Source organism: Geotrypetes seraphini, chromosome 1 (genome assembly GCF_902459505.1).
Source record: "Geotrypetes seraphini chromosome 1, aGeoSer1.1, whole genome shotgun sequence".
NCBI lineage: Eukaryota > Metazoa > Chordata > Amphibia > Gymnophiona > Dermophiidae > Geotrypetes > Geotrypetes seraphini.
The window spans coordinates 171,244,262-171,261,156 of record NC_047084.1 but is presented as its reverse complement, the minus strand read 5'-3'; the positions used below and the strand labels follow the sequence as shown (position 1 = coordinate 171,261,156).

At 42.6% G+C, this 16,895-nt stretch overlaps 1 protein-coding gene across 4 annotated transcripts in view; it reads left to right on the top strand.

Annotated features, from left to right (window-relative positions):
• The window catches only part of FSTL5 (follistatin like 5), an 865,201-nt gene that overhangs the window by 809,964 nt on the left and 38,342 nt on the right, over positions 1-16,895 (top strand). For all 4 annotated transcript variants that reach the window (XM_033941548.1, XM_033941557.1, XM_033941565.1 and 1 more), the window contains 2 exons: positions 3,945-4,052; positions 7,856-7,980. In XM_033941548.1, coding sequence (XP_033797439.1) covers positions 3,945-4,052; positions 7,856-7,980 — 233 coding nt within the window. The remainder of the gene's footprint in view (positions 1-3,944; positions 4,053-7,855; positions 7,981-16,895) is intronic.

Genomic DNA, 16,895 nt, shown 5'->3' with positions numbered 1-16,895 from the left:
CGGACAGACGGGTGCCAAACCCGTCCGTCCGGCAGGCAGCCCAGAGAAGAATGGGGCCGGATTGGCCCAGCCTAACCAAAGTCCCACCTACTGGTGGGGCCTAAGGCGCCTGGGCCAATCAAAATAGGCCCGGGAGCCTTAGGCCCCTCCTGTGGGCGGGGTCTAAGGCACATGGGCCCAACCCGGGCCCATGTGCCGCGATGGTTAGGTTGCCGGGCAGCTGAACTGATGGCGCCAGCGGCCATCAGCTCAGCGGCCCCTTTTTCGGCACTTAGACCTGGTTTTATTTCGTCTAAGTGAAAAAGGTCTAAGTGACGACTAGGCAACCTTTAACTGTTTTGGTTATAGGTGTTGTACGCCTAGGTGTAGGTCGGCCCACCTCCCGCCCACTGCCCGCCCTTTCCCCTCCTCTAAACACACCTCTTTTCTCTCTGTGCGTTTAGAGGCAGGGGAAAGGCCTAAGCTGTTTTTAGATACTTCTAAAAACCAGCTTTGGTTATGGGTACTTGGACGATCAGGCTTTTTGATTGTCCAAGTAGCCACTTAGGACACTTTTTAGACTTTTTTTTAATTATTATTATCCCCTTAGGCTATAACTGGTATATAAATACTTAAATAAATAAATAACAATTTGTGGGGGGATTTTTTGTCCGAAGCATAGGATTTTTGATGAGTGAGGATTTTTGATGAGTGAGGGAGAATCTATACAACTGAGGCAAATGACAAAGAGATGTCATTCCTCTGTTTGTGTATTTTTATCGTTTCACTTCAGCGCACTCACAAAGTGTGTGGAAGTGAGGTGTTTAGATCCCAGAGAATGAGAAATTTTGAACAGTACAGAACCTGCTAGATGTAGTCCTGCCCCTAGGACCCAGTCTGTTTGTTGAGATGAAGAAGACAGTCAAATGGGAGACTTCCAGGGCGCTATAAAAGTGTCTATATTTTTTCATGTTATTTTTTTTTTTTTTTGTTTACCCAGTAAATTATATTATTAACCATAATGTTTGGTTTTCTATAGCCCTCAGGACAGAAATACTTAAAGACTGGTATACAAAGCACTGGCTGCAAATAGCTGAGAGTGAGACTGAGGCACTGGCTTATGACTTATGCATGATGTTTTTCTACATAATAGATCAGAGCCCTGGGACCATGACATTTTATGGATAATGTGGGTTTACAGTTAATATATCTTCAGATGAAAGGTGTGCTACTGTATTTCTTTTCAGTGAGGAAATCGTCATATATTAAATTCACATAGCAGGGCATAAATGACAAAACCTTTTCTTTCCTGTTTGCTTAATGGTGTATAATAAAATGATATTCATAATATAGTAACACAATGTAGATACAATACAAATGGTTTGTGTTTTAACCAGGAATGTGCAGGGGGAATAAAAGGCACATATGTTTTGCTGTGAAAAATCCAAGCAAATATTAATGATACCAATGAATGTTGAATTTAATATGATTTATTTGAGTAGTCCACTAAGTAACCATACATGAAGCTCCCTTTTGCATTGGGGCTCAACACAGGAAATAGACCACCCAGGTTTAGCAGGGTTTAGAAAAGGTTTGGATAATTTCCTAAGAGAGAAGTCCCTAAGCCATTATTAAGATGGCTTGGGGGAATTCCACTGCTTATTCCTAGGATAAGCAGCATAAAATCTGCTTTTCTCCCTTAGGATCTTGCCAGATGCTTGTGACCTTGATTGGCCACTGTTGGAAACAAGATACGGGGCTTCATAGACCTTCGGTCTGTCCCATTATGGCAATTCTTATGTTCTTGAGTTCTTAGATCAGGATATTCATATTTCCAAGTGTTTTACAAAAGGATCTGCCAAACACAGAACATTTTGTAAAATACTTAGAATAAATAAGGATGCTGATCAATACATAAAATCGCAAGCACGTATAGCAGGACTATCCATTTAAAAAAAAATAAAGATAGAAAATAAAAATAGTTGCATCACATCGTATCCTCCATGTTTAAATGCTACCAATTATACATTACATAAATGGGTGCCTTGATTGGCTCAAAATTGCGATTTTGAGCTAATCAGGGCCTTTAGGCCCTCTCACTGCATCCCAAGATGCATTGGGTAGGGGAAAAGCCCCGATCATTTGCAGCACATGAGCCCTGTAGGCAAGAAGGAGTGAGCTTCCCTCCCGCCGCTTGATCTTATGAAGGTACAGGTGTTCTGGGAATTTGTGGGAGGGAAGGGGGGCCCAGGAATGTTGGGGGGGATGTGGGGTGATGGAGATGTCATGCCATGTCAGGGGAGGTGGGGATGTTGGAAGGATATGGGATGATGTTGGCAATGTCAGGGGGAGGTCCAGGATGTCAGGGGAGGGGTATAGGGCTCCGCGGCATAGCTGATCCTGGCAGGGGAAATCCCCGTAACCATCTCAGCTGATGGGAATTCCTTCTGCTTCGATCGGCTGATGGGAAGCCTACAGAAGGGTTTGGTTTTTTTTTTTTGGGGGGGGTTCTTTGGGTGGTGGAAGGGGGTTGTGACCACTAGAGGAGTAAGGGGAGGTGATCATGCCTTAAATCCTTATCAGTTTGGGCACCATTGTGGAACTTAGATGCAACTCAAACCAGTCTAACTGCCAGCATCTAAGTTCCCACTAGGAAAGCTTTGATTATGGCTGGGGTATGTCCAATTTGAAGCCTGCCCCATTCCCGTCCATAACACACCTCCCAACAAGCCCTTTTGCTCTCTGGATGCACAGCAACTTAGAAGTGCTGCTGCACATCCAGAATGTTGGTTTTGATCATTAGCAGTTGGACATCCCTGCTATTAGGATATCTAAGTGCTGACTTAGGCCAGTTTTTGGACGTTTGAAAGTTTTGAATATGAGCCCCATAGATAGATTTTGTCTCAGACTGACTTCACTCCCATCAGCTTGTTCTGAACCCTAGTTGATCCTTTGTTGGATCAATGAACAACCTATTTGTCTTTCTCTCACATCTCCTTCCCATGTCTTGTTTTGAGCTTAGTAGACTCCTAAGCTCTAGGAATCTACTTAGATTCTCAGTTCGCATTCAACATCCAAATATCTGATGTATCAAAATCTTACTTTCATATCGCATTCCTTCAGTTTGGAGCTACTACTGTCTTTTGACAGGGATATATTTTTAAAACCAATAGGAGGACATTTTTTTTCACTCAGAGAATAGTTAAGCTCTGGAACGCATTTGCCAGAGGTTTGTGGTAAGAGTGGATAGCTCTTGGTTTGGTTTGGACAATTTCCTCAAGGAAAAGTTCATAGTCTGTTATTAAGAGACATGGGGGAAGCCACTGCTTGCCCTGGATCGGTAGCATGGAATATTGGTTCTCCTTGGGTTTTGGCCAAGTACTAGTGACCTGAATTGGCCACCGTGAGAACGGGCTACTGGGCTTGATGGACCATTGGTCTGACCCAGTAAGGCTATTCTTATGTTCTTACAAGATAGGTGTGATATTTGCCCTTGCATATTTGAAAATTTGTTGAAAGCAATTTTGAGATTCAGCAATTTCTGCTAAATAGATCTGGATTTTTTAAAAGAGAAATATGAAGGTTTTTCTTCTTTTTTTCCTAACTGATAAAGAATACTGTGAAGTTGTAGAAATTACTTGTATTCAGTGAGGTATGGCTACTGAGGTCATTGGTTAACTTGTGGCAGCAGAATCAGGGCTTCCGATTACCCAATCCCCCTCCCCCCTTGGTTGATTTTGTTCGTTTTGTTTTGAATGTTTTTATTGGCAATTTTTCATAGCACTGCCATGTATAGAAATAACAATGGATCATTGTAACAAAGATAGAGCAACAAGCTACTCTTTCTACCGTTACCCAAAGCGGAAGTAACTCAGGCTCTTTGGCCTCTGCAGTGTATTACAGGATTTATGTTTTAAAGATGCATTTTTAACAGGCAGATTTGCTTTCTTTTTCTGTTATCTTAGACGGTTAGTACAGATCCTGTTCCTGTGAAGCTACACTATGATAAATCCCATGACCAAGTTTGGGTGCTAAGTTGGGGTAATATGGAAAAGACTTTACCCACACTGCAGGTAAGAGCAGTACAATAAGCATTTCTAAATATTAGATGATCAAAGGATAGTTTCAAATATACTAATATTCTAAAATATATTTATATATACATTTATATATATTACATTTATTTGAAGATTTTAAGGTTTTTTAAGTGAATGTTATTTATTTCTGTTTTGTGATTTAGACTTACTATGTTAATGTTTGTTTGATTTTATTTGTCTTACTGAATTATGTATGTAAAAATATATAAACTGTTTAGGTTTAAACGGTATATAAAATTTTAAAATAAATATACTAATATTCTAAAATACATTTATACATACATTTATTTGAAGATTTGAAGGGTTTTTTTTAAGTGAATGTTATTTACTGTATTTCTGTTTTGTGATATAGGGCTCCTTTTACTAAGCCGCGTTAGGGCTTTAACGCGCGGAATAGCGTGCGTTACATTGCCTCATGCGCTAGACCTTGATGCCAGCATTGAGCTGACATTAGTTCTAGAAGCATAGCGCGCAGTAATTTCCTGTGTGCGCTAAAAGCACTAGCGCACCTTAGTAAAAGGAGCCCTTAGACCAGGGGTGTCCAATGTCGGTCCTCGTGGGCCGCAATCCAGTCGGGTTTTCAGGATTTCCCCAATGAATATGCATGAGATCTATGTGCATGCACTGCTTTCAATGCATATTCATTGGGGGAAATCCTGAAAACCCGACTGGATTGCGGCCCTCGAGGACCGACATTGGACACCCCTGCCTTAGATTAAGTACGTATTATGTGAACCGCTTTGGTTTAAGTGGTGTATAATTCTTTAAATAAAAATACATACATTTTTACAAATTGTTTTCAACCACATTATTAGCCATTTTTTTTTTAGAAATGAAAGCACCATATACACAGTAAATTGTAATTGTTCATGTTTTGAAATTTAAAAAACTGGAAGGAAATAATTTAAAATTTAAACCTTGTCTGATCACAGTTTTGTTTCAACTGCACTGTCTACTATGGGAACAATTCTATCAAAGAGTGCTTAGATGTAGGTGCCCTGATGCACTATGGGAAACTCCTATTTTATTATAGTATCTGGGCCCACAAGAAGCCATTATAGAATGCTAGTGTAAGCTAGTGTAAACCTGCAATGGCACTCCTAAATATAGGTGTACCCACTTATACAAGGACTTCTTTTCTTTTTGTAATTCTCATGATTGTCATTCAATTGTAATCTAAGAATCTTATTGTAATTGCACTGGACATTTTAGAAATCTTACTATAAGCCACAATGAATCCTTGTCAAAATTTGTGGGATATAAGAAATTGTATGGTATGGTCTATGACAAGCATGCATTCATATGCCTAAATGTAGCAAATAGCAAGTAAAACTTACAGCATTCTGTAATTTATGCATGTACGTAGGAGACATACCTATATTATCCACAGCTTGATGCTTCCAAGCCTCCTTTTAAAGGGGCTGGTCAAACTGATATGAAAATTCCCACTTCCTGAAAGTGTAATCTCAACATATATCTCCCACTGTGATAGACACTCCTTTCCACATACCCCCTCCAAATACCTCCCTCTTTCCATGATATCCTAATGTCACCCTTTCAACATATTGACATACTGACCCCCCCCCTTTCAACATACCCTCTCATTTCTTCCTTTCCCTAAAAGCTTCCCTCTCCAACTCTCAAGAATAATTTGAAAAATTCCTTAGGTCTAGTGAGGTTAGAGCAGGAATGAGCCATAATCACTCCTGCCCCTACTGGAACAAGTTCAAAATTATATCTGTGACTTCTAGTGCTAACATCATGGTAATACAGCTGGGGGGGGGGGAGCAAGCTGTCATAAGGACATAAGCCATATTTTTACATAAGTTGTAATATACCTTTTTGTAAATTAAAACCTTTTGTACTGTCTGGATCTCCTGGTTGTAAAGACAGAAACAAATTTCATAGTGGCAGATGTTACTAATCATAGTGGAAGATGTTACTAATCAGTGTAATGGAGCTAACAGTGGTAAAGGAATGACAGAACTTGAAACCAGCAAAAAAACAAAAGGAATTGACCCCAAAATATCCACAAAGAAGAAATCCAGAGAAAAAAAAAACAAAAAAAAACCTCTGTGGAGTGATGATGTTCCTAAATGGACTTTATTTGAAAATGTCAAAGTTCCAAAGGTACACTGATATCATCCACATAAATTAATTTCATCCACATAAAAATAAATCATCCACATAAAAGCTTTAAAGGACCTAGTCTGCTAGGGATACAGGACCCAAAATGGTCCGCGTTTCGACAAAAAGTCTTCTTCAGGGGTCCCTGGGGAGTTCCTATATAAGGTGAATACGTGGAAACAATTGTGTGGTGAGCCGGAAGTAGAGACACTGCTTGCAGATAAAAAATGACATGGGCTGGAGTCCACCTCTCCCCACACCTCTTAGAAAAGGTCTCACCTGATCCTGAGATCCCCCACTAACCAATAGAGCTGCCTGAGTGTTGAATCAAATCGATTCACTGATTCACTTTGGTTGAATTGATATTTGAATCGAATCCAATCTAGTAAAAATTAGCCTCACTAATTCAGTGCAGGCCCAGCGTCATCATGGTCTGGGAACTTCTCCACAGCGGCAGTCTTCATAATATGCTATTCTTGCCAGCATCAGGCCTTTCTCTCTACTGGGTCCTGCGGAAATAAATAGGTGGGACCCAGCAGAGAGGAAGGCCCTACGCAGGCAAGAGCAGCATGTTCTGAAGGCTGTACTGCCAATGGTATGTGTGTGTGTGTTGGGGGGGGGGTTGACAAAGAAAGAGAGCAAGTGAGGGAGGGAGAGGATGGGGAAGGGAATAGGGGGAGTTATCAAACCTCGGGGGGGAGCATGGATGGAGGGTGCTGAATCTGGAGGGAGGGAGGAAAAAAGATGACTTACTACAGGGCAGGCAGGGAAGGAGACAGCCTGGAGACAAAAGAGAGATTAGATAAGGCAGTGGGGAACAGTGGAAGAGGAAAAAAGAGAGAGAGATTCTGGGACAAGGGAGCTGGAAGAGCAGAGGGAAGAGAGAGAAAGAGAAATGAAGAGGGAAGAGTGGGAAAGATGTTAAATCCACAAATGGAGAGAAAAAAAGAGAGAGATGCTTGCCCTGGGATGAGGGGTGTAGGAGGAGAAAGGGGACAGAGGGGGAAAATCTGGACAGAAGGAGAGGGAGTTCCACAAGGGGGAGGAATGGTGACACAGTGGATGGATGGGGCAGAGAGAGAGAGAGAGGACAGACGCTGGATGGAAAGAAGAGATAAAGATCTGATTGGTCCATCCAGTCTTCCCAATAGTTACATGCATTGTAAATTCATAAATTAAATTAAAAATCAAGCAAAATAGCTTATATAGATAGCATAAGGTAAAGGGTAATAATTACCCTCATCATAACTAGAAATGTAATAAAATCTCAAAATTAAGAGAGAAAAGTTCAAGTCCTCAAAATACAGCGGTCCAATATACCCAGAAATGTATTTAAATATAATAGGAAATAAAATTTTTAAAAACATTATTTTATTTAAAAAAATTATATACCGCCTAAACCTTGGCAGTTTCCATAAAACATGCAAAATATATCTTACAATTAAAATCATGCTGTCTTAACATATGCACTTCTGTTCAAATAGCCCATTTACATAAATGTAACAACAAATAACTGTGTTTTCAATAGCTTTTTAAGGCCAACACATTCTGCACATAAATTTGAAAACGCCATGGCTGTGTGAGAGGTACAAGGATGGTGGCAATTGTTGTTGTTCCAACTCAGTAATATTCAGATATTTCTTATTATTTAGGTGATAACTCAGGCAAGTGGAAGTGCTTCCCACCACACCATCCATACTCAGCCAGTGGGAAATCAGTTTGATAGAGTGGATGATTTCTTCATTCCTTCTACTACCCTCTTGATCTCTCATATCAGGTAAGCAAATAAATTAGAAAAGTCCACAACTCTTTCTTATTGTGGTTTTGAATTTTTTAAAAAAGAAAGAAAATTTAGTGGTCCTTTTACTAAGGTGCGCTAGTGCTAACGCTTGCCCGACCCGGAGTCTGAGAACTTCTGCCCCGAAATCCCAGCGTCCATCAGCCCAGAGTTTCTCGCCGGTGTCGCACAATCCGTGCGCTGTGAGGAATGCAGCAGCAGCAAAGCAGGGGTTCCCTGTCAGCCCCAGCTCCTGCGGCACCAACACACACCAAAATCAGCACCAGGCGGCTTTTCCGCAGAAGAGGAATTCTTACACTCACCACAGGCCTCATCTAGGGCAGTCTCCTTGGAGCAGCCGCTCAGGGTAGCGGCTGGAGCATGGGCAGTGTGTCGTGGGGAGGATTGCATGGAGGAGACCATCGCAGAGGAGGAGACATGGGCATCCTGGGACTATCAACCAAATCTCTTACCTGAAGAAGACCTTTTTCTGGGAACGTCATCGTTCCTCCAAAACTTACTTGCTCCACTTCATCACTGAAGCTGAAACCGTGGATTGAAGACAATGTTTTATTTTTCATTTTTTCCAGTTTATGAATTATTTTTAATCTTATTCATTGTTTTGCCACTTGTTTTTGTTTTGTTCTATTTCTATCATTTAAATTTCTCCAGAATTCTTTTGTTCAACGGTTCCTCCTTCTGCATCTATTTCTTTCTCTCCTCTCTTCTACCTTCCAAAGTACTTAGTTCAATACAGTCTTGTTAGAATGTTTATTTTCTTATTTTTCCTCTATCTCTACTGTTCACTTCTTTATTACTCTCTAGGTACTTTAGTTAGATTGTGAGCCTTCGGGACAGTAAGGGAATTTCTAAGTACCTTTCTTACTTATAATTTTAATGTATATTTTCTGTAAACCGCTTAGAACTTAACGGATGTAGTGGTATATAAGAAATAAATTACATTACATTACATTACATAACATCCATTATATCCTATGGACGTGTTAGCATTTAGCACGTGCTAAGATGCACTAGCATGCCTTAGTAAAAGGGCCCCTTAATTTCAGGTATGTAGCTTAGTGATTAGAGCTGCAGCTTCAGCACCCTGAGGTTGTGGGTTCTAACAACGCGCTGCTCCCACATTAGATAGATTGTGAGCCCACCGGGAGAAACAGGGAAAATGCTTGAAGCACCTGTATGCAAACCGCTTTGAGTGTGTTTGTATAACTACAAAAAGGTAGTATACATGTCCCAATCCCTTTCTTTTTCCCTAATAACCTTGCTGCATTTTTGTTCTTGGAATAAACTAAGATTTGCTTTAAAAGTTCAGAATAAGTATTAATGGACTAACATCTCACTTCATATCCATAACACTAATAGTCAGTGTTTTGGGCAAGAAAGGTACAAATTATGCCACCGGAGGTCCCCAACCCCTCTCCCCCGTACCTATCAAGGAAGCTGGGGGCAGGAGGGATGCTCAATTCACTCCTCTTTGGAGGTCCACCTGTTGGAAATGGCAGGCCTTCCCTTCCCTGGTGCATCATGTGATGCACGGGGAAGGAACCAAGGCTCTGATTGACTCAGACACCAAAGGCCTCTCCCCTTGGGCATTTGAGCCAATCAGGGCATTAGACTCTTCCCTCTTACATCCCAGGATACAGAGGGAGTAGCCTAAGGCCCTGATTGACTCAGATGCCTAAGGCCCTTCCCAATCAGGGCCTTAGGCTCCCCCCTGTACATGCACCGTGGAGGGGAAGGCCCGCCATTTTGGACAGATGGACCTCAGAGGAGGAGTGACAGAGCATCCCTCTTGCTCCTAACTTCCTTGAAAGGTACAGGGGGAGGGGTTCGAGAGACCTCCAGTGGCAGGAGAGAGTGGGACCTGGGTTGGCCACTGTTGGAAATAAGTTACTGGGCTTTGATGGACCTTCGGTCAGTCCCAATATGGCAATTCTTCTGATGTTATGGATTGTATTAAAATTTTCTTTTAGTATTTTCACTGTAAAATCATTGATGCAATATTCTAGTTTTCTGAAGTGTTGTCCCACAGAGGTGATATCCTGGTTGACATTGCAATTTTTAATATGATGCCTGAATTACTTAATCCTAGTCTTTAGGATCTGACTTGTGTCTCCAGTGTAGGACCCTTCCCTACACTTTTTGCATTGAATGATGTATACCACATTGGAAGATGAGCATGTGAAGGATTACATTATGCTGAATGTTTTTCCCATGTGAGAGACTGTGTAGTCCTGTGAAATATGTTGGCAAAGTTTGCAGTATGTTCTATTGCAGGGATGTGTGCTGTTCTCTTCCTTATGACTTTGTTTTGGGAGTGTGTTTTTCAAAAAGAGAGAAATCCAATGAGTCTGCAATAATTCTCTCTTATGTGGTTGTGCTCCACATGGTTCATCAGAAAAGGAACACCTTGAACCCCTGAAGAATATGTGTTAATCGAAACATGGACCGTGTTGGGTCCTTGTTTCTAACAAAGGTGGACCACTTTTGGGGAAACAGTGTTTTATTGACCCAAAGTTCCTACAACAGGTACATCAGTCCTGCAGTTTCTTTTTTAGATATCATTATACGGGAGTGTGTTTTAGGTTAGGTGGCTGTTGAAGGCATCAAAAACCTTGGTTTTCTATTGCATTGTTAAGTGCCTCAACTCATACTTCAGTTCTTGTGACTTGATGAATTGCGAATCTAAAATGAAATTAGTTTTGTGCTAGTCCAGAAAGGTCCTCCAGCATCATCTCCATTGATTATTGCATTACCAACCATTAAATTTTACTGCTTTGTCTCCTCATCACCTATCCATATACTGTATGTCTGTTTCTCAGCTACCCTGCCCTCTCTATTTCTCACCTTGCCCTCCCCTCCCTTCTTTTGTGGGACTATCATTAGAATTCTTTTCTGTTTCACTTACATACTGGCATTTGTCAACATTTGCTTACTTCTTATCTGACAAAGAAATGTTACCTTTGAAAGCTAATCAATCAATGCAATGAGACAGTCCAATAAAAAGTATCACCTTTATTTATTTTGTTTTATTTATATTTGTTTCTATATATTACCTTAAAAATTGGACTAACATGGCTACCACACTATTTCATGCAAATGTAGTGAAATAACGCTAATCATTACTTTTCCACTAATGAATAATATATCATTACTTTATATAGTCACAGTAACTTAGCATTGCTTTTATTAAACAAGTAACTAGTAAATGTAATATATTACTTTTATAAAGTAACTTAGGTAGCACTGTCTGCTGGACATAATTCCATGCTGAAAATTTGTCTGACTATAAAGCATGGATGGGCATATGTTTGGTAGATATTTGCTTCTTGGAAAAGAATGTGAAATTGAAATCTACATAAAGACTTTTCCTCTTGTAACCTCAACATTCCACTGGGAATACCTCGTCTTACTGCAGTTCAAATTGCACACTTTATAGAGCAGTGAATGCACTTTAGCCATACTGAGGCAGGGTAATATGTAGAAGGTTGATTCACACAAGTAAATGGCTATTTGCCTGCCTATATTGCTCTCTCAAAGCATTGGTATAAATCTGTCAATTTCTTCTTTTCACACTTTAATGCTTTCAATAAACACTTCAACTCATTTGTGAATGCACTCTATGAAAACATTCAAATGAGACCGTATCACTGGTTTCCATCATTAGCTCCTGGGGTAAAGTGGCACATTAATGCTTGAGGGATATGTCAAACCTTATAATATGTCAGCATCAAAATCCATTCTATTCTAATTTGATGTGTACAGACTTACCTGGAATATGGCTTTCTATATTCTCATCTTTAGTTTTCAGTGAAAGATTGTGCTTTGATAATGAAGTTCCCCATGTGAATACGTCTTGCTTGCTGGGACAAGAAAAAATGCTAATAAAAGAGAAACTACTGAACATTGCTTTCTTAGCAAATACAAAATTAATCCATCTGGAGCTTCTATATAATTCTTACCTAGTCTGCATCCTATCATCCAGCTAATGTGCCATGCATATGTTACCGCTAGGAGGGCAATTTAAAGTCACTTTGACATCAGTGGATCAAACAATGTGTAAAAAAAAAACAAAGTTTTATCCACACTTCTAAAATCTGACATCTAGCGAGATTATGATACTGACTGAATGGTGACTGATAAAGATAAAACCAGTCAATATTTGGCTACTGGTAGTCAGCATTTTTTAAGTGCTGATGATCACTGGCTAAATTAGTCCTGGATATTCAATGCCGGGTCGTGCCTAGGCACTCACATTGAATATCATGGTCCAACTTCACTGCATCTGGTCACTGTCACTTTGGGGTCTGTATAATATTCAACCACTTATATGTAACCTGGATCAAAATCAGCCAAAACCCACATAAGGGAAAATGTCTGACGTACCCAAACTGCTCCCCCCTTTCTGCCCCCTCCCTTTTCTGGTCTTTCTCTGATCATCAAAACATTCCCTTCCCCTTTCTGCTACCACCCCCTCGAATTTCAAACAAAGAAACTCTGTGAACCCCCAACCTCTTTGACCCCCCCATCCTATCCCAGATTGGAAACCTCGCACAAGCTTCTTCCCTGTACCCTCCTATAGCTCTCTTTATTCTCAGGGTTTACTTGGGAAAACCCCTGGTGGCAAGATGGGGATGAAGTGGTCCCCTTTCTGCTTCCTGCCCTGATGGCTCCAGGTGGCAAAATTGCTGCAGTAACCCCGAGTGGTAGCCTTAAGGTACTATTGTTAGAGGTCAGCCTTCCATATAAGGGCAATGACATGCCTTATATGGAAGGGTGAACCCTAGTGGTAGTGCTATGAGACTACGCCCAAGGGCAGCACTGCCATTTTTCTACCCAGATAAACAGGGCAGGAGCAGAAAGAGGACTTCCTCAGCCTCACCCCACTATCTACCAGAGATCTTGTCTGGGTAAGTCTCAGGAGGTAGTTCAGGGATCAGGGGTGAATTGTGAGTGGAGAAAGTTGGGGGATGTAGGTTTAAAGGCTTTGAGGAATGGAAGAAGCCTGTTTTGGTGGTGGGGCATTGTAGATAGGAGAGGGTCTGTTTCAGGGCCTATAAAAGGGGGGGCATAAGAGTGGTGATGTGGAAGTTATGTGGACATAGGTCAACATTCAGTGCCAGCACCTGAATAGTTAAAACAACCAAAATTAGGACTGGTATTTATACTACTGATTGCTTGCACCTGCATAGCTCCTGGCTCCTTCACAACTCCACCTCTGGAACATTCTTATCTTGCCCATGTTTGAAATTGCTGGTCACAGCCAATATTCACTTGCACTACCCAGTTAAGTTTCACTGAATATCAATGACTGGCCCATGATACACAATTTGAGCATAACTTTGAATAAAAACATAAAAAATTGACCAATCTGGGCTGCCTGTTTAAAAATTATGCACAAACTGTTAGATAATTCTATAAAGGGTGCTAAAATCTAGACCAGTGTCTCAAACTTTTTTAGCTCCAGTACACTAAATGGAGCAAATGTTTTTTGTGGTATATTATAATTGAAATGATTAAATTGCAAAACCAACAAAAAATTAAATTTGAGAGTTATTTATTTAAAATTCTTAAGCTATGTATGAGTAATTGTAAAAACAATGAAATTAAAGTACCGTATTTTCACGCAAATAACACGCACCCGTATAAAACGCGCACACGTGTATAGCGCGCAGAAATCACGATGATAAGCACAAAAACTTTGGTATAACGCGCTCACGATTATACCGCGCATGCTGCCCGACTCTCCGTTCACCCCCCTGACTTCCGTGCACTGCCCCGAACTTTCCGTGCGCTGTCCCGACTCTCCGTTCACACCCCCCCTGACTTCCGTGCACTGCCCTGACTTTCCGTGCGCTGTCCCGACTCTCCGTTCACCCCCCTGACTTCCGTGCACTGTCCCCCCTTGAAGGTCTGTCCCCATCCTGAAAGCCTGATGCCCCCCCCCGACGTCCGATACATCCCTCCCCCCGAAGGACCGCCGATTCCCCAACAATATCGGGCCAGGAGGGAGCCCAAATCCTCCTGGCCACGGCGACCCCCTAACCCCACCCCGCACTACATTACGGGCAGGAGGGATCCCAGGCCCTCCTGCCCTCGACGCAAACCCCCCTCCCCCCAACGACCGCCCCCCCCAGCCGACCCGCGACCACCCTGGCGACCCCCCCCCACCCCCCTTCCCCGTACCTTTGGTAGTTGGGCCAGAAGGGAGCCCAAACCCTCCTGGCCACGGCGACCCCCTAACCCCACCCCGCACTACATTACGGGCAGGAGGGATCCCAGGCCCTCCTGCCCTCGACGCAAACCCCCCTCCCCCCCAACGACCGTCCCCCCCCAAGAACCTCCGACCGCCCCCCAGCCGACCCGCGATCCCCCTGGCGACCCCCACGACCCCCCCACCCCCCTTCCCCGTACCTTTGGTAGTTGGCCGGACAGACGGGAGCCAAACCCGCCTGTCCGGCAGGCAGCCAACGAAGGAATGAGGCCGGATTGGCCCATCCATCCTAAAGCTCCGCCTACTGGTGGGGCCTAAGGCGCGTGGGCCAATCAGAATAGGCCCTGGAGCCTTAGGTCCCACCTGGGGGCGCGGCCTGAGGCACATGGGCCCAACCCGACCATGTGCCTCAGGCCGCGCCCCCAGGTGGGACCTAAGGCTCCAGGGCCTATTCTGATTGGCCCACGCGCCTTAGGCCCCACCAGTAGGCGGAGCTTTAGGATGGATGGGCCAATCCGGCCTCATTCCTTCGTTGGCTGCCTGCCGGACAGGCGGGTTTGGCTCCCGTCTGTCCGGCCAACTACCAAAGGTACGGGGAAGGGGGGGGGGGGGGTCGTGGGGGTCGCCAGGGGGATCGCGGGTCGGCTGGGGGGCGGTCGGAGGTTCTTGGGGGGGACGGTCGTTGGGGGGAGGGGGGTTTGCGTCGAGGGCAGGAGGGCCTGGGATCCCTCCTGCCCGTAATGTAGTGCGGGGTGGGGTTAGGGGGTCGCCGTGGCCAGGAGGGTTTGGGCTCCCTTCTGGCCCGATATTGTCGGGAAGTCGGCGGTCCTTCGGGGTGGGGGTGCGAGTGGTCCTGCCGGGGGGGGGGGATGTATCGGACGTCGGGGAGTCGGCCGGGCAAGAGGGCTTGGGCTCCCTCTTGCTCCGATCGTGGATGCGGGTGCGGGTGGGAGCGCGTGCGAGTGGTCGTTCGGGGTGGGGGTGCGAGTGGTCCTGCTGGGAGGGTGAATCGGGCGTCGGGCGGGGTGGGAACTATGTTTTAAAACTTTTGTATACCGCGCTCACGCATATAACGCGCGAGGGGTATGCGCGGTAGGTAAAAACGCGTATAACGCGCGCGTTATATGCGTGAAAATACGGTAGATAGAATAGAATTGCTAATCAATGCAATGGATGTGCTTGGTTTTGAGTGCAAATTAACTCAAAACGCGGCTAGATAGTCAACAAGCAAACATGCATTTCATCATCCACCATCTGCAATTGTTCTTTTTTCAATTTAATTTCTGTCAGAGTTGAAAATCCAAGTTCACAAAGATAAGAAGATCCAAATGATAATAAAGCTTTGATTGCTTTGTTGCTCAAGTTAGGATAACTACTGCATTTAAAAAAAACCTAAAATTACTTGCTATTAGTTTTCAAGGACCAATCATGTCAAAGAATGCTGCTTGTCTGAGTGGTTGTATCCTTACGTACACAGATGCTCATAAAATTGACAGACTTTTGCTTATATGCAGTGTATACTTATGAAAGTCATTTTTTTAATTGAAGTAAAATTCTGCAATTTCTCATGGCATACCTGGAAGCTTTTGGGGGCAAATCACTGTGCCGTGGCACACAGTTTGAGACTCTGTTCTACACTTATTCTCACTCAGATGCTCTAATCTTTAGACTATTTCTTCACATGGATGGCTACGTGTCCACAAATATGTCTGGAAGGAAAAGACCTGCTCTCAATTCTGGGAACTATCTTAAACCTGCGGGCTTTCAAAGTTTACACTACTTGATTAATATTGGTTAGATACACCAGGAATCTTTAGAGATGTAATAAATAGATGGGAATGGCTATCAGTTCATGGGAACTTGTTGGCAGAAAGTCAAAAGTTCACCAGGGCATATCAGGCTTAAAGCACCCAAGAGTGCATGCAAGGTTACCCATAAACATCATTTTAAACCATCCACTAGCTTAAAAAACCAATTAATGTGTAAAAAATTCTAATAAATAGTCAACAAATAATTACAATGAGGTAACATAAGATGCCAATGGGCCCCATACTAATTTAAATATGGTACCATGTTCTAAATTTTCCGCATTTATTCTTTCAAATCTATAGCTAGAGCAAAGATTTGCCCACCAGAACAAAAAATTTAAACGATCACAGTTTTTCCAATTTCAGGTGATCATCTGGATGGCTATCCCAGTCATTATTATGGTACATATCCAGGGTGGGGGGGAGGGATTCTTTATGTCATAAATTGATTTTATAATTGGGATGGGTGTGAAGATATCATTATTCAGTATAGATAGGATATTTATGATAATATGTGTAATATGGAATGATAATTGTTTGAGTGGATGGGTGGGTGGGTGGGGGGGAATGGATGATTATGAACATGAGAAAGATGAATGTGCTTTTATTGTATTATTATGAGTTGCATTGGTTGTATTGCACTGTTTGTAGTTTTGAAAATTAATAAAGAATTAAAAAAAAAATTCTAATAAATATAAATTCAAATGTGCAAAGATTGAAGATAATAATAATAAAGTGCCCAAAGTGTCAGGTAATCACATAATCACATATAATATGAACAGGAGAACAAATTCATATCAAGTTACATTGAATTACCAGACTTCAAATACCCAAGGCACTATTTGAATAATTTTTCATGCCCTTACTGGGGTGGT